At 40.2% G+C, this 24,356-nt stretch overlaps 1 protein-coding gene across 8 annotated transcripts in view; it reads left to right on the top strand.

Annotated features, from left to right (window-relative positions):
- lrp8 (low density lipoprotein receptor-related protein 8, apolipoprotein e receptor) overlaps positions 1–24,356 on the top strand; it is a 170,503-nt gene that overhangs the window by 67,640 nt on the left and 78,507 nt on the right. For all 8 annotated transcript variants that reach the window (XM_078946021.1, XM_078946019.1, XM_023954326.2 and 5 more), the window contains exon 3: positions 16,041–16,163. In XM_078946021.1, coding sequence (XP_078802147.1) covers positions 16,041–16,163 — 123 coding nt within the window. The remainder of the gene's footprint in view (positions 1–16,040; positions 16,164–24,356) is intronic.

The following is a 24,356-nucleotide window of genomic DNA, read 5'->3' as shown; positions in this document are numbered from 1 at the left end:
TCTTTTTTTTTTTCAGATGCACAGCAGGTTTCTTGGAAACGCCAGCTTCTACCCTCTGGCGAGTTAGAATTTTGATAATAAGCCCAGCAGTAACTGTAATGTGGGCTGAGCAGCAGTGCCCTGCATGTGTGCTGGAATTGGGGCTGGAAAAGCAAGTGAAAGGACAGGGCCAAGAGGGGAAATGCAGCACACACCAAGCATCAATTGATATAGCCAGTAGGAACACTGTCTCCTAGTATGGGGCTTTTCTTTTTGTTATGGATGGAGGGGCCGCCGAAGCTTCGCCTGCATCTGCTCCACAGTCAGCTGCTTGCTTGAAGTGTAATTACTGAGCAGATCTGAGCAGCAGTTGCACCGTGTCTGATTCATTTGGATTCAGTGACTTCAATACTGCAGTCATGACGAGTAATAATCGATTGATAATCAGCCAACCTAAAAGACACTTTTGATTGTCATTCAAGCAGATGTTTTTCTTAATAAATGGTCTGTGTCTGGTCTTCACACACACCTTTTCAAGCAGTCACTACAAGGTTGAACAATAGGTCTTATGTACTACTGTATCTTCCCTCCCCCATACTTCAAAAAGGTTTATATATCCCCAGTGGGACATTTGAGTTATGCGTCTGCTAGAACCAGTGAGTTATGTTTGTGAAATGTGTCTTAGCAATTCTCTTAGAGATTTTTTCACAATATTGCATTTTTCCAAGTGTTTTAAGGCTACACACGTTTTAAATATGGTACAAACACTTCATTAGGGGTGAAGCAAATGACAGCAAATGGATTTGAAAGCCAAAAGCTCCTAATATTTGGGCTAATTAAAAAAAAGAAAGACAAGAAAAGTAAGATTAAGGCTGCGTTTCTGAGTATTTCATTATTCAAATCGTGAATCAGGAACAGTATGATAAATCTTGCCGGTCTGCAGAAACTATGTCCTAGAATCATTATAATTAAATAAATAAATAATATTATAAATAATAATAAATTAAATTAAAACAGATCAAAAGATGATGATCGGAGTGGGACTTCAAAACGCTGTGGAAGGAGTTGAGGGTTTGATACCCTGATAAGATTAGATTTTGCAGGGTTGGGATGTGGAACGACAGGATTAACTTGGATCTGAGTGCAGGTATGCATGTGTGTAATGGATCAGTGTTTGGGTGTCTAATGAGTCAGTGTAGGTCAAGTCTGAGAGCCGCATGTCCCCCTGATGGTCTTTTGTTAGCAGGATTTGTAGCATGTTTGTGTTGGAGGTCCGCGGGTCGCGGAGAATGCAGGAACAGTGGGGTTTCACTCTGCATATGTCATCTCTAATAAGCGGCACTGGAGCAGGACGATGGGACCTCGTGGCCCCCAAACATGTTTGCAAGCACTACCCTCTCCTCCCCCCAGACACACACCAGTGAAACACCTCCATTCACATTCATTTACCTTTGAAAGGCCAGTTTCCTCCGTCTCCTTGGGACGAGCAGAATAAAAATCACGTATTGCAGTGCAGCTCAGAGTGTTTGTCTGATATAGTAATTGGAGAAACTGATGGGCTTGACGGTAAAAGAAAAAAAACAAAAAGGCAAGGTTGGCCGTGCTTGATTTTCCGTCACCGCGTGCTCCAACAATGCCCCCTTTTGTGCCGAGACTTAATTAGCAGTCTCTGAAGCTAAAACAGAGGTGCTGCTGTCATTTTCTCTGCGCTTGGGGGGCTCTTTCAAAGAAAAAAAAGGGGAACCTCTTTTTAAGTATGACACCCCAAATCAAGAACATCAGAAGAATGGATGGAACATTCGCCAGGGGTAAAATAAAACTGATTGTCAACATTTGATTTCAAGATCTACTAACTTTTCGTCACAGCAATGATCAAAAATCCTCCAAATTACAGTCTTAAAAGCAGATTCTATCCCATTACCTTATGTATTTTGTTATAAATATATAAAAGCTAAGTATTTTACATTTGCATCCCACAGCACTCCATGCGGATTTCCTATTAAGCTGTGTGCCCAAACATGTGAATATCTTTAAATAAACATTTTTAGGAATCATTCGTGCAAAAAACCTACAAAAGCCAAATACAACTACTGTGTGCTACTTACACTACCTAAGATCAGAATTTATGGGTGAATTTCACCTCCTGTGTTGTTAAAGGATGTTCAACTAGAACATTTAGAAACATCCTGCTGTGCTTTAAAGCTACTATATACTGCATTCATGATGCACATTTAGTAGAAAGTATAATTTTATGCTGATTTTCTGAACACAAATGTATGCATTTTTCAGCTACAATAATTAATCTGCTGGTGTTTTTAATGTTGTGCTGCTGCTTTGGACGTTTTCATTAGGGCACACTGCTAACAGAGGTTTATCTTGATCTATGGGGCTGGAGGAGATTCCTATTATGTGTGCAGAAATGTCATTAGAGGAATAAAGACAGAGGCTGACACTTTTCATTCATTTCATCCCATTATACCAGAATTACTCCTGCTTCTTACTTTGATCTTCACTCTGGATCTTGGGTCTTCTTCTTTTATTTATTTGTTTCTCCTTCTATTTAAATCAATTTGGAGAGATTTAAGGTTCCAATCCTAAAAGGATGAATAGAATCCTGAAGCCGCACTATGACAGTATTTGAGGGGGGGTCTTAGGCAGCAACATGTGGCTGATGACAAAGCCATTTTTCTTCAGAAAATTTGTATCCAAGGATGAGAGAGTGACTTATATAAATGGTGACAGTATCAAAATCTCCATCTTTTCATCTTTCTTCTTGGCCAGCCAATTATGAACTTAAGTACGAAGCATTTTTCCGATGGCAGCTAATGCTGTACATAACGTTTAACTTCTGTTTGCAGTTTAAATCCAAAGAAAGCTCTTCTGCACATGATACTAATCGATTTGAGAGACATCAACTTTCCAGTCAGTCACAGTTTTCACTTCCAGCTTTTAACATTGGCTTGTGAAAAGAAGGAAATGTACAGTAAATGGTACTATTTGATCAAGCTGTCTGGCAAACATGGGTGACTAACTGTTTAAGCAGATGACATAATAAACAGGATTTTTTTTAGTGTCTTTTTTTCTGTTTGGATTCCTGGATGTATTTAACATGTGCAGTTAGTCATGCTTTTCTGTGCAGTTCTCTGCAGCATCACAGATGAAAATCCCTTTAAAATCAAAGCCATCGAGAAGTTCTCTATTGACAAAAATTTCAGCAAAAAAGAAGTGAAATTAATTTTAGCTGAGTCAGTGATATACATTCATAGCACTCACATAGTTTTGTCAGAGCATCACATTCATGTCATTTTCCCATTTATATTAATGAAGGTATGATGACACAAGATGTGACATTTGTTCCCATAAATGAACAAATCTAAATTGGATTACACTTTCAGATTTTTAGTAGAAAGGTAAGATATGATAGAGGATGGATTATTTAAAAATTAAAAAACTAACAAAAATGTCAAAGGATGATCAATTCCCACCAGCTCTATTTGGAAAAAATACAAAGGCAAATACAAAGGCAAAAAAAAAAAAGCTCAAGAGAAGATATTTAAAGAGGTGGTTGCAAATTTTAAAAAAAGGTAATTTTTTCCCCTTTGTCTAGTTAGCTTTGCAGAAACTAGTGATTTTTCAAGCCAAATTATAGGGGTTTGTAGCTTAAATAAAGCCAATCCTTGTCTCCCTGTGAGAGCTCTCTCAGCTGCAGATTTAGCTGCCAAATCATCTCACCTGATGCAGTTGGGATTAACAGATCTGCATGGATGCAAACTATTTTTTCCCACTTTCTGTCCTTTTATTTTCTGTCTTGCTTTTAATAAGAAATCCCCAGCAAACGTATAGTTGTAGCTACAGGCGCAACTCGTTGAACCAAATGCAGTTTATGCTGTATTTTTACATTTCTGGAAAAGTATCCAAATCCCAGCTCCTTGCATCATGTGTTTCTTCTTTAATGTTCCTGCAATTTTCATCTCTGTGAATACATAGACGCAGGTTTATGAAGTGTGACTCCATCTCTTTCATCTCCTCCACATTTGATCTTTGGGGGTCATTCTGGAACAGGTGATGCAACTGTCACCCAGGTGCTTTCGACTCCCGCCAGCCTTTTCCTGCTCTTTTTCGTGGTGCATAACATGAATGATTCTGATGCTTCTTTCCTGGAGATCAGAAGTCCTTGCTTTTATCTATAGGTCTGGTTCTCCAATGTCCGGAGAGGATGGGGATGGGCGATGGGAAGGGTGGGTGGAAGGGTCATGAAATGCTAACAAGCTTCTTTGAACTGGTATAGGTATTTGATGTAGTGTGAGAAGCCCGGCATATTGTGTATTTGATGTAGCAGCTGTCTGAAACACAGGTTTGTGAGTTCACTTCGTATCTGGAACCTTTGTTGTGTCCGCACAAGACTTTCACAAACACACACACAAGCACAAGCATGTGCTGTGTGTGTTTAAATTATTGGCTAAGACGATGGTGAAAGAACGAAATGGCCAATGTAAATTTAAACCCTTTTTCAAAGCCACCATGAGTTTAAGTGAGCTTTGAAGAGTTTGGAAAACCTTTTTTTTTTACTTTTCTCCCTTTGAGTTACTATTTTATTTTTAATCCGTTAAAGCAATTTGAGAATATATTCTTTTTCTTTTTAAGGGATTGAAGCTTCGATGCTCATACATTAAATGTAAGCATGAGTGCATACTCTCTCTCCTTCATTCAAACGGACTAAAACATAAAGCTAGCATGCAATGATTATGTGCAAGCTAAACTAATTAAAATCTTAGCTCCAAATGATTTTTAGGAAAGTGGACTGGCTTATAATCACCTCCGAAGACCAAAAGTGTACTTTATTTCTCTCCACTCCCCCTATGTTTCAGCTTTAAACTGTTCTCGCTGATTAACTGCCCCTTTCCTTCTCCTGACATGCTCTGTTCTTTAGCTCTTTACCCCATCATCCCCATGTGGAAGTTCATCCATTTCCTCCTCCTCCTCTGACATTCATCCACTCCTATTCCTCTTTGGCTGTCTGCACTTTTCGCCTCGTTTTTCTCTCCCTGTCTCTTTGACCTGCTTGGGTTTTTTAATGCATCAGTGCTCCAAACTTCTTCTTTTTTTTAAGTCAAGTGCTTATAGTACTTTTTTTGGTCTTTTGTGCCATTTATCTGAACTCATCGACAAGGTTTTGTGTCATGCAGTATTGGAGACCATGCAGGTCAAGACTAAAAGAAATCAGGTTTTTTCTCTTTTTCTGAAGTAATATTTTATAAATGAAAATGACTGTTTATTATTTATTTTTTTAAATCATTCTTTATTATTCATTATTTTCACAATAATCATTTTTTGTTAAACATCTAGATTTTTTTTTTATCTTCTGTTAATCCTTGAACCCTGAAGCTTTAGTAATTCAAATAACTTTAAATTAACATCAACACCTAGCTCTTGTGCTGATGTTATTTAATAATCATAACCCATCAACTGTTGATGCAACTTCCATAATTCCAATGGCAGTAAAGTGTTTACGTAACTAACGTAAACCAACGATTTTCTCAGAATCCATTGGAATTATAGAAATTGCATAAACCATCAAACAGTTATGATATTTCGAAGAACATGTTTTATTGTGTGCATCTCTGTTATTAAAGGGTTAACTCCCTTTGGTGATTTTGTAAATCGGTTGTACTATTCCCTTTTACATACTTTGATTCCTCATTCTTTACAGCCTTTTTATTAGCATTCCCCTCTTAAAATCCTATTTCGGCGCTTTGGTTCAGCTGTCTCCATTCATGCGGGAAAAACAGGAAATGCAATTCCCCTTACCTCGCACAAATGTGTGTTTATGTGTGTGTTGGTGGGTGTAAAGAAGCCACTAAATTGAATGACTTCAAAGCACAGAGTGACCTTTACCTGTAGTCAGGTCAAAGCATAACATCACAGTGTATGTCATCTGGAGTGCAGGGTAGAGAATCTTAATGGTTGTCCAACTCGTTTGTTTGGAGTGAAGATGCCACAGACATCAGCCGATAAACTGAGTCACTTATTGATCACAGGGGTTTACGAGTGTGACATTAGTTGAAAGTCAGCAGAAGATTAACACGATGTTATCACTTTGAAAGGCAGACTGCAGCACCTTTAAGTATACCTGGAACATGCCAATATAGTCGATTTTTACTTGCTTCTGTGCATTAATAAGATTGATATTATTTTTGCCCATTTGGCCGGAAAATTACCCTAAATGGATGTAGCATTGGAGGATTGGACTGATCATTTACTAATATTTAAAATACGGTGCATAGGTTGTAATTACAAAGTTTACATGCATAATACTGTAGAAATGGTGTTATATTAATTTCCTTAAACCAAATTTGGAGTGGTATTGCCGCGATGTATTGTCTTAATCTGATGCATTTCCATTATATTGATATTAATTAGCATACATACACAGTGTTGGGGAAATTCTTTTTTTTTTTTTTTTTTTTAACTTGTCCTGTCCAACAGCTAGGCAAACAGATGAGAGCTGAGGGCCTCTTGTGTTGGACATATTTTATTTTAACAAGAGGGGTTATTCATCTTCAGACAAACCAAAGGTATGTCTGAATAAACCCCTTTTGTAATTGAGGCCAAACTTTATTAATTTCAATCATGTTTGAAAATCTTTGGTGTTGGACCGGACGGAAAAGGAAAGAGGGGAAGAAGAGAGAGGGACGTTAGAGAGAGGGGGGGGTAGGAGGGTGATAATAGGAGGGGAAGGGGGGTAAGACCATGAAGCAGCATAGAGCAGACAGGTTTACTGGTTGTTTATCGTTACGGTACGGTTCAAATGTAGTACAAAAAGGGCGGGGCCTGTTCACACACACTCAAATATTATCAACACACCTGCTAGCCGCAAAAATGTCCACATGTCAACATGCACACAAAACAGATAGTGTTCACGAACGCATACCTATGCCTTTAAACCAACTAGTGTGAAATCTTTCATTCATTCAATCATGCAAACTATTAGTGCAAAGGTGAGCTAACACCTGTGCTCAGGTGAGTGTTTATGTTCTTCTAAAATGGATGGTGGAATGTGAAAAGAAGGAGGAGGAGCGCCCAGCCACCCCCACACCCATACCCCCGCCGCAGCAGCAGCGGCAGCCGGAATTCCCCCAACGCCACACGGGAACAGGCAGGGAACAACCGCCCCCCGGGCGTTGGGGAAATTCTTGACTTCATTGGGCTACGGAGTGTCTATCAAAGCCGGACAAAGGAGCCTGATCATGGAAATTTCAGAAAACTGCTTAATCAACATTTTCAGTAAATGTGCTAGATTAGCTGTGATCAAGTGACATCAGGATGCTGCTGACACTGTGACATTTAAAACTTTTGGGATAGAAAAATGACATCTTCTGAGTACCAAAGACGGACTCTTATGTTAAAAATGATGACGCCTAATCATCTAATGCTACGTACACATCGGGCATGCGTTTTCAAGAAGTGCTAAAAATGGATTCTTGAATGCAATTTTAAAAATACTGTTTACACACTGGATTGTCGCTCCCTAATACTAGCGCATGTAGTCACAGTTGGAGGAGGCTTGATGCTAAATGTTACAGCGGAGTAGGTCTCGTGAATCTTTCTCCAAGCTTTTTTTTTCACAGATCTATTCCGATAAAAAGACTTGGTGTCAAAGAATTCTGGCCGGACACAAACCGAAATTATTAAATTCTCCTTAACGATCAGTGTTCAGTTTCACCGCCTGTTCAGTGGTCAGTCGCTTTGTATGTGAAGCCCAGCGTGAGAGTTTTGAATGCGAAAGCCCGAAACACCAATATATAGGACAAGCTTTTACTTCATCTTTTCATTGGAAGTCGTCGCTTGAACACACGTTTTTTGGTCCGGTGTGAACGAGGCATGAGAGTTCATGCTATCTTTGTTCAGTCTACTGGTTCAGTCTGACAGAAATACCTCATTTATATAAATCAAAATCAAGTTTTGGTTTTTGATGGACAAGCCTCACCAATGTCTCATATGAATGAGCTTTTAATGAGCATTCAGTCAGGAGATGTACTTATCCAAGTACTTGTTGGTGTGAACTGGATCTTTAAGAAAACAAAAGTGGGGTAAAACAAGCAAAATCACTAAGACAAACTGAAAACAAGACTTTAAAATAAGCGGGGGGTCAATTGAAATACACAAAATAGCTGTGGGTAATATTAAAATAAAACCAAAATAACCAAAATAAGAAAAGCTCCTTTCCTCACACATTCCTTTGTCACAAAAGCCTCACATGGACACCACACAGACAGGGTTGTGCTGGCATTTCCAAAAGAAAAAAAAGTGACACCCTTGTTTTGTCCTGCTGCCAGAAATTCTATTCCTAAAAAATAAAAATAAAAAACTAGCCATCATTTGTCAGTCTTTTCACAGTAATGGTGCAGCTTGCTTTGCCAATCTCTTAACACATTTAAACTGAACTCACAACGTATTTTGTGTTCATTTATAAAAGATTTCTATATTTAGACTCCTTTCTTTTTGTTTTCAGTCAGTTGACCACTGGATAATGTAGATTACCCTTGGAGGTGTCTGCTATCAGGAGTTGATGGATGATGTGGAGATCAGACTCATTCAATGTGCAGCAAGTCTATTAATGACAACGGACATCTCCTAAGGGTTTTATCCCCTGCTTGTCCAAGATAGATAAATGGACAGATTACAATGGATAGCAGTGAATTAGCTTTTCTTACCAGCTAAATTTGAATAAAACACAACTCAGTCAAGGTAAATTTAATTGCACATTAGTTATGCTGCAAATTGCATTATTGTCTTTTGTCTCGTAGGGCTGAGAAATAGCTGGTTGTATTCCAAGTGAAGTGGAATGATTAAAGCGTGGAGGTGATTCAGTTTAAAAGTGAACCAGGTTATTGATGGCTCAATAATGTGGAGAAAAGCCAGCAGAGGAGCTTCGCTTGGATCCGCTACCCCTCACATAAATATTCATCACTTTTTCCATCAGGAGACAGGGGCAAAATGAAATGTTGTGTTTCAACTCTGGGTAGAAGGCTGGCTGGCAGGTGTGGGTTTGCATGTTGGTTTAATGTATGTATACTTCCTCCTGCTTCTCCATTCACTTTTGCAGCTCATGAGCTTTATTTGGGCTGCTACATATGGATGATGCGGGTATATGTCAGCTCTGGCTGCATCAGAATTCAGATTATATGCAGCTGTTTGTGAGTGTCAGCAACTCCTGAGAGGAGTGGCCAAATGTGGGCAGGCCTTCTGTGCAGACGTTTGAAGCATTAGCATGACTTTTAGGATTTGATTGACCAGAAAGACAGAAAAATATTCATTGGCATCTTTTATGAATATTTATCACTGTACTGATAACTGTATTGGATATTAGGATGTGTTTGAATTATTCCTTCTTTCAAACAGTGCCTGCTTCGAAAGTAAAATGTTTGCAATGTTTAGAATATGAAATGAAATGTTGAGTTTTTAAGAAATGGAAAATTTAAAGGGGTGTAACGAGGAATCAACCAAATCAAATTAATTAATGAAATCATTTTATATTCTGATGATCCAGCCAGATTAATCTAAGGAAACTTGTTAATTGAATTGACCTTTTCCATGTAAAAAGATGTTTCAAAATGAAATAAATCTGTTATAACCGATGGTGGAAAATACAATTTGGATTGAGGTAGGGTAGGTTCATTTTACTATGCCGTAAAATCGACCACAGGGGACAACATACATGGTTCCATTTGTATTTTTTTTTATTTTTAAACCGAAATTAAGCTGAAACTAGGAAACTAAAATGTGAATGGATTTGTACACATATTTAATTTACTGTTGATTATCTTGCAAGAAATTCAAGGAATCTGGAAAACTTCCCCTGCACTGTTCAGTACCCAGGCATTTATCTATGAGTCACACTGGTTGAATTGTTGATGTCATTTTTAGGTCAGTAAATTGGATTGTTCAAACTCAATCGACTAAATCATATAAGCAACCACAAATTATGATATGAATTGTTGCTAAAATTAATCGTCACTCCCCCAAAAATATATTCTATGCCTGTTTGATTAGGAAATTTGCTTTTTTGTCTAAATGTTGTCGATTTGGTTCCCTCCATCGCTTTTGTATGCCTTCTGATTAATGCAGCTTTTTAATTTCATCAGAGTGGGAGTGCTCACTATTATCTGTTTAAAAGGTCAGCTAAATGCTTCTCCTCACAGAGAAGGTTTTTTTTTCTGGTGCTTTAATCTCTCCAAACAAGATGGGTTGAACTTGAATCCCGCTACCTTCTTCTTCGTTTTCGCTATCATTTGAAACAGCATTTATAAAAAAATGCTTGGTGGAGCTTTTAAAGCCTTAAATATAGCTGCTACCATATTTTAATTAATCCTTGTGAGTGTATGTTATAAGCCATCTGTCACTCTTATCACTTTGTGGCCTCATCTGAATTAGACAAGCCGGTTTTGGAGAGGATTAAGATGACCCTTGACATCAGATAAAAAGCATATTTTGGGATCTCTCCAGCCAGTTTCGTTGAGCTTCGAAGTTTTCTCTCTGCTCAATGAGAAGTGTGTGCTGAGACAGCTCTCTTTGTATGGGGACAGATGAAAACAAGGAGGGCACACTGTTAGAGGTAGACTTTCAGCAAACATGCTGGCAGATAGAAAAAGGTTTCTGTTCTCCTTTGTGAAGTCTTATGCCATTACATGAGACCCCACCATGACAGCATTTTTTTTTCTGTCTTCCATTTATGCACCTCTGTTCTCTTCCCCAGTTCCTTCTATTTACCTTTGGCTGTGGATAGGACTGCTCTGTCATCCTTTGAGACATGCTTCTTCTTTCATTCTAAGCGCACACCTTCTACAATTCAATGTGCCTTTTGCCAAACAAACCAACAAAACAAAAAACAGCATAGTCTTCAGATTCAGGAATTGTGGGTTTTTGTACTTGAAATGACATTTTTGCCAGTAATTTGGAATACTTTTTTTTTTTTTACCAATAAAGGATTGCTCCCCCCTGCTGTCTGTTTTTATGGCTTGCATATTGTCATTATCGCTCCTTATCTTGAGTCAAGGAGCTATAATAAAATGGAGCCATATTGTACAACCTTGATCCAGAACATCCAAAGTCAGACGGAAATTGAAGGCATCACAAGCCATTGAAACAACATATCTTTGACACCCATCTGGAACAACCCGGACATCCTTATTAACAAAAAAATGATTCACTTCCCAGCTTGGCAAGCAGGGGGCATAAAACAACTAGAGCACGTAATTATTGATAGAAGATTCATAACCCCCCAGGAACTTCAAGACAAACATGGAATAAATAACTTCTTGGAATATCAGCAACTTAAATCAAGTATTACTAAAAAGTATAAAATTAAAGACGACGATTTAAAGCTACCAGATGTAGTTACCACTCTGATTAATTTTTCAATGAATAGAACTCTCTCCAAAATATACAAACTTTTATGTAATTTAGATAACAATATTGCCCTTCCAACAAAAAAAATGGGATGCAGATTTGAGCATCAGCACAGATGAAAGCTTCTGGTCAGAACTTTGTCTAAACACCTTTAAAATGACAAAAAGTCCAAATCTGCAGCTAATCCATCTCAAAACTCTTCACAGAATTTACTACACTGGACAGAGGATGTTCAAGATGGGTCTCAGTAACTCAGACATTTGCGAGCACTGTGATAATAATCTACCCGACAGCTACATGCACGCACTGTGGTTCTGCACTCCTGTCCAGGCTCTCTGGCAGCAGGTATGTGCCGATTTATCAGTCTGGCTTAAGGTTTCAATCACTGCCTCACCGTCACTTTGTGTGCTTGGTGACATGAGTGCCATCGATATAGAAGAAGGATTAGCATCTATCATTTTCATAACTCTTTGTATTGCCAAAAAAACTATTTTAATAAATTGGAAAAACAAGAAAAATATAAACATAAGTCAACACAGAAATCTGCTGTTTGATCATATCAGCTTGGAAAAAATGTCAGCCCAAAGCTCAAGTAACTTTGAAAGAATTCAGTCTCTCTGGTCTCCTGTGGTTGACTCCATGACTTAGGGGGTGGAGGGCTTGGTCGTCGCTGCTCCTTGCCCTTCTGCCGTGGTTTGGGGTGGGGGTCGGGGCTTCCGGTGCCTGGCGGGGGCGGTGGGGGGCTCCGTTGGTCGGGGGGTCGGGTCCGGTGCCTGGGTGGGGCGGGCTGGGGCGCTGCGTGGTCCTCTGGGCTTGGGTGTGGGGGTGCGTGGTGGGGGGGTGGGGTGGTGGTCTGGCTTGGCTTGGGGGGGTGGTCCCTTTGCCTGTGCTGGGGGGGGTTGGCGGGGGGCCCTGCTCGGGTGGGGGGGGCCCAGCGGCGCCGGATGGGCTGCCCATCTGCACCTGGGGCTGGGATCGGCCCTTCCCTGGCTCTGGGACGGGACGGGACAACCCTCTCGGGGCCCCCGGTCGCTCTGGGTGTCACCCGCTTCGGCTGCGGGGTCTGGGGTGGGGTGGGGTGGGGGGCTTGACGGCCCTGTCCTGTGGGGGGGCGTTCTGGGGGGGAGGGGGGGCCCATTATTAGTACGGGTCGGGGGGGCTAGCGGGTCGGGGTCTCCGCTGAGGCAATCAGTGGTTGCCTCGGCTGGTTGGCCTCCTCGGTCCCGTCGAGGCCTGACCAGAGCTCTTCTAGGGCCGGCGTCTGGGGGTGGGGGCCTGGGCTTGCTCCGGGGGGGGGCGACGCTTTCTGGCTCCTCTCTCTCTGTGTGGGGTGGGTGGTGCCGGGCCTGGGGTGTCGGCGCCTCCGGGGGTGGGCCCCTGGGCTGGGTGGCCCTGGCCCCTTTGCTGGGGGTGGGCTGGGGGACGGCTGTTTGACCACCGGGGGACAGTCTACCAGCTGTCCCCAACCTACCCCCTTCCTTATATAACCTCATATTAGGGTGAGGGGGTGGGGGGTCTAGCCTGCGATGCGCCTTGGTAGGGGGGGCTACTTGGGAGTGGCCCCCCTCCTATGGTTGCCGTATGGAGTGGGCCCCCCCTCTTTCGGTTTTATTTGCACCTTAGACATGTAGGGTCCTTGGTAGGGGGGGTGCTTGGACATCACTGCAAGCAGCAGATGTCCTCCTGGCACCCTACCCGCCAATTTTAACCGCACCTTAGACATTTAGGGCCCCTTGGTGTGGAGGGTGAGGGGACATCACTGTGAGTAATCAGGAGATGTCCCCTTAGTGCCCTACTCGCCAATTTTAACTGCACCCCCCTTAGTACACACACCCCTCCCCCTTCAATATATACATTCAAACATAAACACACACACATGCACACAAACACCCTCTCAAACACCCATACACGCACACACATTTTACAAGGAAGGTGGGACCTGGGTCCATCTGTCCCCTACCCCTTCCCTGGTGGGGGGTGCGGGCCCCTTGGCGATGGCGGCCGTGTCCCTTGGGTGCCGGCTCCCTGGGCCCGGCGGTGCTCTCTCCGCACGGTGGGGGGGTTCATATTACACCTGAGCCGGGGGTGTTCGTGTCCCTGGGGGGTGAGTCCTGGTCCTTGCCCCTGGGCGCTGGGCCCCGCCAAACTTCCAACATGGCCGAGCCTGGTCGGGCCATATTTATAACATCCCTTGTGGGCCGCCCTTTTTTCCCCGGGGTTCCCCCCTCCTGGGCGGGGGCGGCCTTGCTCCTACCTGGACCAACCGTGGGCCGGGTGGGTGGCTGCCTGGAGTGCGGAGCGGGTCTCCCTTGGGGGGTCCTGGCTCGTACCTGGGGTCGGGGCGGGGGGATGCCCGGAACTCCTGGGGGGTGGTGGGGTGCTCGTCTGGGGCTGTGGGCGTCCCTCTCCGGTGGGGCCCTGCGTTGGGCTCTTCCGGCGCGGCGGGGGGCTGCTTTCCTGGCTGGGCTGGGGCGGCGCTCTCTTTCCCTCTGCGCCTCCCTGCTCTCTGGCTCTGGGGGCCTCGCGGCGGTCCTGCTGGCCCTGGCCTGGGTGGCGGTCTTGGTCGCCCGGGGGGCGGTTGTTCCCTGCCTGTTCCCGTGTGGCGTTGGGGGAATTCCGGCTGCCGCTGCTGCTGCGGCGGGGGTATGGGTGTGGGGGTGGCTGGGCGCTCCTCCTCCTTCTTTTCACATTCCACCATCCATTTTAGAAGAACATAAACACTCACTTGAGCACAGGTGTTAGCTCACCTTTGCACTAATAGTTTGCATGATTGAATGAATGAAAGATTTCACACTAGTTGGTTTAAAGGCATAGGTATGCGTTCGTGAACACTATCTGTTTTGTGTGCATGTTGACATGTGGACATTTTTGCGGCTAGCAGGTGTGTTGATAATATTTGAGTGTGTGTGAACAGGCCCCGCCCTTTTTGTACTACATTTGAACCGTACCGTAACGATAAACAACCAGTAAACCTGTCTGCTCTATGCTGCTTCATGGTCTTACCCCCCTTCCCCTCCTATTATCACCCTCCTACCCCCCCCTCTCTCTAACGTCCCTCTCTCTTCTTCCCCTCTTTCCTTTTCCGTCCGGTCCAACACCAATGATTTTCAAACATGATTGAAATTAATAAAGTTTGGCCTCAATTACAAAAGGGGTTTATTCAGACATACCTTTGGTTTGTCTGAAGATGAATAACCCCTCTTGTTAAAATAAAATATGTCCAACACAACAGGCCTTCAGCTTTCATCTGTTTGCCTAGCTGTTGGACAACATATCTTTGACGCTGATCACTCCAAGCATCTTTTGATGTATTTTAAAAGCGTTCCCAGTGGTCTTTTTATTTGATTATGCCATTTTTTTCACTAAAACCCTAAAAACCTGTTGTTTTCCAGGGCATCGCTTTTGCAGAGCAGGGGGGGCTATTAGAAATTTGCCTCTGAGTTGTGGGTGGGATTGTTGGCGAGGAGGTAGCCAACCCCCTACTTCCCATCATCCATCTTTTTGCACACTCTCCGGCTTACGTATAGCCCCTTACAATGAGAACCTAACATTACTGGTGCGATATTGGAGCTATCCACCCATATCGTTTTGAGCCAGATACCAGCTCAGATCATATAATCTGTTTTTAATTGCATTTTTCCTCTGCTCCTGATAAACAACCACTTAATAAAGAAATACTTAAGATGCAATTTTAAGTGTTACTCATTATGTATATCCGCTAGGATGAGAAAAATCGCACAAGAACATGTTAAAAACACCAAAAACATCGTTTTATCGAGTGGGTCTTCAAAGATAAAGTTGGAATTGCATAATATATCCCATTTGGTTTGTTTTACGGTCAAAAAATTGTTCACACGCAACAAAAAGTTTAATTTCACTCAGGAAATGTCTTTGCAAAATTTTTAGTCTTTAGTTCATCAAGCTACATCTATGGAGACAGTCTGGACTGACAAGTAGGAGGCATATTAAGTAAAGCTTTGCTTAGGAATTTAGAGCTTCCTCATATACCATACTTTAAAATCTCAAAATCTCAATGAAGTTAACAAACACTGAGATTCAGCACTTCCCAAATCATCCAAATGTCCTCTACAGGGGGCTCAGTTTTTTCTTCTTAACCTCTCTGGTTTCTACTGTTTTTGCATTTACACTTTGTAAGCTAAAAATACCTTTGTGCATGTATGTGGAATTAGTAAATCAACTGTTTCAGGTGTAAATGGTTTTCAATGAATTTTGTTTCTCCAGTACTGTACACTTTTTTCTCTCACCATCAGAACAAATAGTGGAAATGGAAGGATTCCTGGAGTATTTTAAAAAAAGAGGCTAGACTCAAGGGGAAAAAAAGACTGGGTACCATCAAAGACAGGCACATCAAAAATCTTCTATTCCCTTCTTTTCTTGTGGTACAAACCACACTTTAAAACACTACTAGGAATCCTGCTTGTGAACATCTGCAATGAAATATTGCTGTGAGCCATGGAATTTTTTTCTCAACCTGATTTAATTTTTATCAGTTGGTAAAATTTTAGGCTTCTTATCTTAGTAATTACAATATGTTAAGTTTTTTTTATTATAGCACCAGTTATAGCATAACGCTTTACCCTTTAAGTAGAGAGCTATACCCTCCTTTAATGATTATTTTATTGTCTCCACAGCAAAAAAGACCTGTGCCACCACAGACTTCACATGCAAGAATGGGCAGTGCCTCCCCTCGAAGTGGCGCTGTGACGGAGAACCGGAGTGCGCCGACGGTTCTGATGAGGCTGATGCAATCTGCAGTACGTAACGGCACAGACGAACCAACAAACACAACCAGACACATAGACAAAACAGTTCTACAAGACCTAACGGAATAAAACAAATATGAATGTTGCAGCTCAGCACTGCATTCACATTGACATGTCCTTAGTGTTTGTCGTGGCTAATTTTTATGGGAGCTTTCATTAATAGAAATAGTTTAAACCAAGTTTAGAGAATTTCTAAAAAACCCCAGGACTTTGTTTCTGGTTTTTGTTTTTTTTGTGTAAGGTAGTAGTAGCTGGTTCACCCTCAGGGACCACATGTAAGTGCATGCTTGGTTCAGCCTTAGGAACATGAGGCACCTTCATGGTTACTCATTCTCAGTTTGTCACATTTTGCACAGTCCCAGGGTCAGCCTTCCATTTCTTGCACATTGCCTCAGAAAATTGCTTTTAGTCGCATCTAGTGTTAAGTGTCAGATGGAGGGCCTCCGTACATGGTTTGGTCTGGGCAAAACAGGCCAGAGGGGCAAACAGCATACCAACTTCTTTCACATGATTACTTCATATCATTTCCATAAAGCCCAACTTGTAAATCAAAAGCTAGACTTATAGGACAAGGCAATGTCTGCTTGAATAAATGTGTATCTCATGAAGCTGATTTAGTTTACCTGCTGCAAATACCATTTTAGTTTTTTTGTGATTCGAATATGAGCATGGTTTATTACAATAAAAAAATTAAAAAAAAAGGTTTAAATGTATTTAACACGTCTTTTTCCATCTGCTAACAAGCATTCATTATTGTAGTTTCATTTCTGAGCTGTAGCTTTTGTGCAACCTGCAGAGATGATGGCATACTTACCTTGACTGATAGAAGTTTGATGAATTGCAGGTTGAACAATGGTCATGCTGTCAGGTTCCGGGGAACAGAGAGATATATGTAGCGTATCCATGAGTTTTTATTGCAGAAAAGATGTTCAAAAATGCAAAACGATAAAAAATGGATATAGAGTCATTTCAAAACCTTTCGTTTTATTGATATTAGGGTATTAAATGCTTTCAGAAAGAATGGTTCAGCTTAGATGACCTAAGACACTTCTGCAAGGTGACAAAATAGCTGCGCGAGTTATGAACTTATGAGCTTTCTTTTCCCTTTATCCACTCGTAAAACTTGGGGTTTATTGTTGAAAGGATCCATAAAAGTTGGGAAATATTGTTATGGAGTCTTAAGTGGATTTTAATGTTTTTGTCAATTTCAGGCTTAAAAAAAACAAGTAAGGCAGTAAAATATTGCAAAGCTTGAAAAATATTGGTATAAAGCCAATAAAAACATTACAAAGAAAAGTGCCATTGGGTGTCAGTGGTTTTTCAAGGTTCAGGGACATTTTGATTATCTTAATGATAAATCAGCAGGATGAACAGTAACTCTAAAAAATTTCTACATCTACATTTTTCAAGTTCTTACCTGTTATGAGTTTAAATTCTTCTTTTGATTACTTTAGTCTATTTGTTGGCCCACGAATAAAGTGAATCAGGTTTGTTTAAACACTAGTGATCATGGACGGATGGATAGCTGGAGTTCAATGTGATTAAAGAGAAAGAAAAGTGTGGACTTTTCAAAAACCAGTGCATCAGCAGCTCTGGTTTATGTACGGATTAGCTGTACGGATCCTGGAGCACTACCATTACCTGGGAATTGGACAGGATTAAAGACAGTGAACTACTGTGTAGGGCAGCCTCCATTTTCGGAGCAATCTTTAGTCCTTTACCATGGTACTGACACATGCTGAGAAGGCTTTAGGAGTCTGTGACTCACTCCCCACCAACAGTCCCGCCCACCACTCAAAGGTGAATCTCTAATGAACTCCTTTTCCCCTGGAGTCCTAGAAAATGAAACAGGTTTTTGAATTTTGGCTAAAAGAGGCATATTCATAGGTAAAAGACCACTGGGAATGCTTTTACAATAGATCAAAAGGTGATTACAGTGGGACTTCAATGTTTTTGCAAAGATACCCAGTCTTAGTTTGTAGCTGTATGTTGAGGCCGTAGATTTTAAACCAGCATTTTCAAATGAATGATCGAAAGATGTTTGGATGAAGTTCGAAAGCTTGAGAAAACGATAAATAAATATGTAATTAAAAAATGCTTAAAATAAAGATTATGTTACAGCTGAGGGGAGTTTCAGAGAACTGCTTCCATTCAATCCTGTGGTAATAATTTTATGCTGCTATTAGGTCACAGAAACTAACCATCAACATTATGATTTCTTCCTGCATAGGCTTGAATCAACTTACAAAAATGAATATTTTCACACTGTACAATAATGGCAAGTCTTGCTGCTTTGTGCTGTTTCTTTATTACTTACAATCACAAAACCTACTCGCTGTTTTTCAAATTTTTGATATTTCAGAATGTGAAATAACTAGTGGGTATAGGTATGTAGCTTGGATGCTCATGTAAACAAATTAAAAAATGATATGTTGCAATAAATGGATTTTCTTTACTTCCTTTTCATATTTGGATCCTTGTTTTGATCAACACAAAACACAATGTCACACAGGAATTAGAAGTATTTTGGTAATAAATTGTAGGATGGACAAAATGGTTTTAGTTTAAGTTGCGAATTTAGTTGAGTCCTTTTTTCTCGATTTGATATTGTCACATTTGATGATCCTCTTTTTTTCGTTATGACTCTTAAAAATGTGCCTCTGGGGAAGATTTTATATCAGACAGAATTCATGGCTGATTTATAAATTCTTCAAACATGCATCAAGCTGCATGAAACCTGTCTCTTGCCTTATTAAAAAAAGAAGGGGGGAAAAAATTATATCTGTTACTATCAGCCAGTTTCTATTTGCAATTTTTATTTGAATGTCAAAGAGCCGCTTTGAAGTTATGAAGTGATACAACTGATTGGCACAGGCTTGGATAGTGTGGGTCTGCACATTCTTATTAGTGTGTGTGTGTGTGTGTGTGTGTACAAAGAGAGTCGATACATAAAATTAGTATTCCTCACAAGGTGAACATGAAAGTCATTCTATCAGATCAGTGAAGTTGTGGTTAAGTCTCATTATGTTTAATCAAGGTCAGACACAGAGCTCCTCTTACTTTTGGGTCTTCTCTGCTTTGTGTTTGTGCAGTCCAATGTGTGCTTTTCTTACTTTTAGAAATGTAAAAAAGACTGAATGAATACAATATAAGTTTTGATAAGTTTTTGATTTTTATTAATATAAGTAAGTACAAAATTGTTATTAGAGGAAGAGAATGTGATAACCAACTAAAGGTGGCTTAAATAATTGGCAATATTCATGCACTGATAGGTTTGTCTTCTTTTCTCCTAAAAAAGAACAGAAGCAGCAGGTGATCCCAAAAGTCTAAAAGCAGTTATGTACTTGACTTAAAAAAGACAGTTAATGTCTCGCCTTAGAATGCAGGTGTCAAAGTCCAGGCCTCAAGCGTTGGTGCCTTTATGTTTCCGAATTAACCTGCCATTGTAGCTTTTCATTGGCAAAACGCACTCGATTCAGGTAATCAGCAGCAGATGAGGTAAGATTTCTGGAGAAACCCAGCAGGATGCCGGCCCTCGAGGCCGAGAGTCTGACAGCCCTGCCTTAGAGGCTTCTCCAGTTCTGGCTAACTGTTGGGAAAGCTCAGCTTTTGTAAACCGTTGGATTTTAACTCAGCTTGTAACTTACTGGAACAAGTGTTTCAAAAACCGTGCCAGTGGGCTGTTTGGTTCACTGTGTTCAACAAGTGGGATTTTAGTTCACAGGAATACATTTTGTGAATTGCTGTGAAATGATTACAAAAAGGTCTATATTTCATCATACATGTTCAGAAGACGACAGTTGACGACAGTTATTTATTCTCATTAATGCAAGAAAACTTTTTTTGCCTGTTTTTTATTTAGCTCTTTTCTAAAAGGATCTGTGCATTAGATTACCACTACTGCTTATGCCCTTTAAAATCTGTGCTTTAAGGTGCCCATATGTTCCTTGACTACATGAATATAAAGTGTTCCTGGTACTTTACATATAGGGGAAAATGTTAAATTGACCTCATTCACTTGGCGGCGATCAACATTTGTTTGTTGTGCTACTTTAGAGAACTTTTCTGATATGTCAAGAAGCTGAAGAATTGTTTCTTGTTTGTACAAAGATGCAGAGTTTTTTTTTCACTCATTCATTAACCAGGCAGCAGTGGATGCAGTTTATTTTTCATTTGTTTACAAATCTACCCATGATTCTTTGTGTTTCTGTGCAAGGAACCCATCCAGAACCATAGTCACTAAAAAGGCAGCCATACGTAATTCACCTGTTTTATCATGCCCCTCCCATGGCATTTTTGCCTTAGCTGTCTAGTGTTAAACAGTTAGTTTGCCATTTTGAAATACATTTCTGACTCTATTTTCTTCTCTGCTACGTGTTATCCGTTTTCTGAGTTTGGTCTAAGTAATGTCTTTGATAGCATTGATTGCCCTGGGAGAGAATCAATGGACTGATCCCAGAGACTTCTGCTTGACTGCTGATTAACTATGGACCTCCAATGACTGCTCTGAAATCTCACACACACGCACGTTGATGCGTACTCTCTTGCTTGTGCATGCAATGTAGCTACCTGTAGTTATATGTTGGAAAATGAACCTGAACCTGGAGGGGATTCTGGAGAAAACACTCTACAGACGAGTGGTTGTTGATGCATAACACAATGTGCTTATACCAGACTTTGCTAATAGCCTTAGTTACCTAAAGGAGGCAAAAGTTCAAAAATCTATCCAAAAACTTTTCAAATATTTTTAGAAAACATTGATCCATGAATCATTTCCATAGTGAGGAGCTGTCACATCACTCTTGGTAACATGACACTAAGAAATTTGACAGTAGATATATGTAATACATCATGTAGGCCATACATTTTTAGGATATAAAGTCAACAGCTCACAGTTGACACATAAGGCAATCATCAGTGACAAGTGGAGCAGCAGTGACTTGAAAATTATTCCAACTGCATCTTTATGTGATTTTATACCAGGTATAAAATTTGGGTTTCCCTCAGTCCCATTCTGTCAGTACAAATAAAGATTATTAACACACACCGCCCTCAACTGACCACTTCCAATGAAAATTGTATGTAAAATTCACATAGATGCACGTTTCAGGCTTTTACGTTCATGCGTAGTAACGCAAGTTTCTACGACAGTTTTCCGGCTCTGCGTACATAACATGTGGCCATTGAACGAGTGTTCCCGGTCAAACCAGGTTGAACTTCGACTAATCAGGCACTTTGATTTGGTAGTGACGTATGGATTTGGTTTATCTGGTGAACCCAGACATGGTGGTGAGCCTGACAACATCTGTGTTGGTTTTTCAGATAAAGATAAATCAAGGCAACCCTACTGACATAATGGTAACTCATATCTACCTTTGCAAGGACGCTAGGAATGAACCAAACCGTTTCCATTTGGCGCCCAAATTGCAAGATTTCACACAAAGCCTCTTCCAATTGTAGGTGGTGGACATATGCTAGTAAATAGTAGAAAAACAAGAAGAAGCCCCTCCCCACTTGTCCAGTGTGACCACCATGGGATCAACGCCCATTCAAGTACATAAAATAATGGTTTGGTGTGCACGTAGCATTACATGGTCAGCCACCAGCTCTCTCCAAGACATATCACATCCACTTTTGACTCTCCATTTAATATTCTTGAGGTACTTAAAACTTATATGTGCAGCATAAGCTTTAAAACATTTTTGAAAATTGATAAAATCTAAATATTAAATAAAATTCTTTTAAAATCTTGCAGCTTCTCAGAAATGTTTAGAAATATCTCTTTGGGGAAAAAAAAACAGAAGGGCCATTTTATTACAGAACATTTTGGCCTGTTTGCTCTTAAATTCATTTTATAAAAATTAACTACAGCTTCACTGGGGAAACACCAGGATTCACTTTTGAAGTGTAGGCAGAAAGGTGAGTGGAGAGTTGCGGCTGTACATGTTGCCACATAACCAAACAGGTTTAATGGAGTGTCAGATGTTTACAATCGAAGAGGGAAGTTTGAATGTTTGCCAGTTTGTTCAGGTGATTGACACAACAAACACTATGTATCCTACTTCATTACGGAAGACGTTTCAATGGGTTTCTGTAGAGCATCCTTTCACGCCTGCTGGTGTGAAAGTGATTTGATGAGTTGCAGAAACGTCTGGATCCTACTGAATATTGACACAATAATCAAACAGCAAATGTTTGATTTTGTCAGGCTGTTCCAGCTCCTTCTATTTAGTGAAGGAGGGTCAGCTGTGTCTTTTTGTGCAGAGACACCAAGCAGGTCAGCCTATTCCAGCCAGTCGCCAGGAGATTGTGCTTGTTAAATATTTCTGGAATATAAGCGGGAAGGATTCATTGACCGGCATTGTCGGACAGCTTCAATTTTATGCTTGAGGTATCGGCGCTCCACGCTGTAATTTCCCCAGTGGTTTGCCTCGGGTTCTTTTTACCTGTGTCCGTTCCCCCTGCTCTTTCAAGCCTGCTACAAAGTCATTGACCCCATCATTAAATACACCCTAATAAGCACCCTGACACTCATGTTTAAAAAAGTTTTAAACAATGAAAGAAAATGACAGTCTCATGTGTGGTTATGACACCCAGAAAGTCCGATGTCTTGAGCTTAATTTCACACTTTTTTCCCCCAGTAATTCAAACACCATGCAAGTGTTTTGGTTTTTTCTCTTTTTTTTGCCGGGGTAACTAAAAAGTAAAGGGCATGTTGTTGTTTTTGAACATTTTTAAAAAACCTATAGGAATTCTTGTAGTTATGCTGTAAATTCCACAAGTGTCCAGTTGGTTGTTAATACCTCCTGCCACATGGGGTGCCTGCAACTTTTTTGGCAAAAAATAAATAAATAAATACTCAAGAGAAAGGATAACTCCAAGAGACTATATAGTGCAGGACTATTTATTGCCCTAGAGTTAAAAAGCAATTCAGACACCAAGCTGACTACTTTTTCAAACAAGATGTTACAGATATTCCAGAGTAAAAAAACTAATAAATATGAACATTTTATGGAGACTTTATTAATTTATATATCCACTTTTTTCTGATTAGGAAAACTTGGATGGTTTATGAAAAAGGAATAAAAATACTTTTTTTTTTCTCGCTAAAGTAGTTAAAATACAATGCACTGTGGTCTATATTCGCCAATCTAGTGAGCATTGATGCATGTTGGTTTTTCGCAAAGACTTCTGGGAAATTTCTACGACACTTGATTTTGGAATTATAGTTTTGGAGAGCTCTGCTAAATGGCAAACATACTATATAGTGCACTTAGTAGTGAGTTGTGAAGGAATTCAGACTCAACCTTGAAGTTCACCACTTAGAGATGAACATAAAAAGACTGACCTATCTGCGAAACGGGCAGTTAACTGTACTCACAACGATTAAGTGGTTCATTTTTGTGTGTATTTTAGTCAACCAACATGGGAAAACATTTTGAAGAAAAAAAAAACAAAAGGCTATAAATTATTACTTTTCTTTTCTAAATTATTTGATTTTCTCTGAAGTGTTTCATAACTACAAAAGGCAGAGCAAATGTCAGCAAAAGACATGTTCACCAGCCTATCAACCACCATGGGATTTCATTTGTCAATTTTATTTTGTCATTTGATTAGTGACCTTTGCCTCTGGGCTACTTACAATTGATCTACGGTCACAATGTTGTTGTTCACAAAAGTCATTTAGTAAAAGCACAACGGTCTGATGGGATTGCCTTTACTATTGTTTTTAAACCATATTTCTATTCTATTGCTGATGCTCCAGGACCTTTTTTGTGTTGTTTGCTTTATCACATTATATTTAGCAATCTGTTTAAGGAAAGCAAAAATATTGAAAACAGCCATAAAGGGAAGAAAAAAAATGGACAAAAGACTGTAGCAGGCAAAAAAAAAAATCTGGTTTATACTTTGGTCAATGTGCTTAAACGTGTCAGATTAATCCAAATTTTACCTTTGTGAAATATATATATATATATATATATATATATATATATATAGATTGATTTGCTATCAGTTTTCCTTCTATAACTAACTGTAAATTAAAATTACATTGTTAAAACACTGAAATTTAGTAACACCAGTTTTTTTTCTCTTTATTTATTTTTAAAACAATCTAAAAATCGCATACTGTTATTTCATGTTGGGATAGACTAAAAAAAGCTTTGTTTATCTGTGATAAAAACA

The sequence above is a fragment of the Oryzias latipes genome, chromosome 4 (genome assembly GCF_053564925.1).
Source record: "Oryzias latipes strain Hd-rR chromosome 4, Olatipes_Hd-rR_3.1".
In the NCBI taxonomy this organism is placed as follows: Eukaryota; Metazoa; Chordata; class Actinopteri; order Beloniformes; family Adrianichthyidae; genus Oryzias; species Oryzias latipes.
Note: the sequence above shows the minus strand (reverse complement) of the source record. Positions and strands in the feature narration are given on the sequence as shown.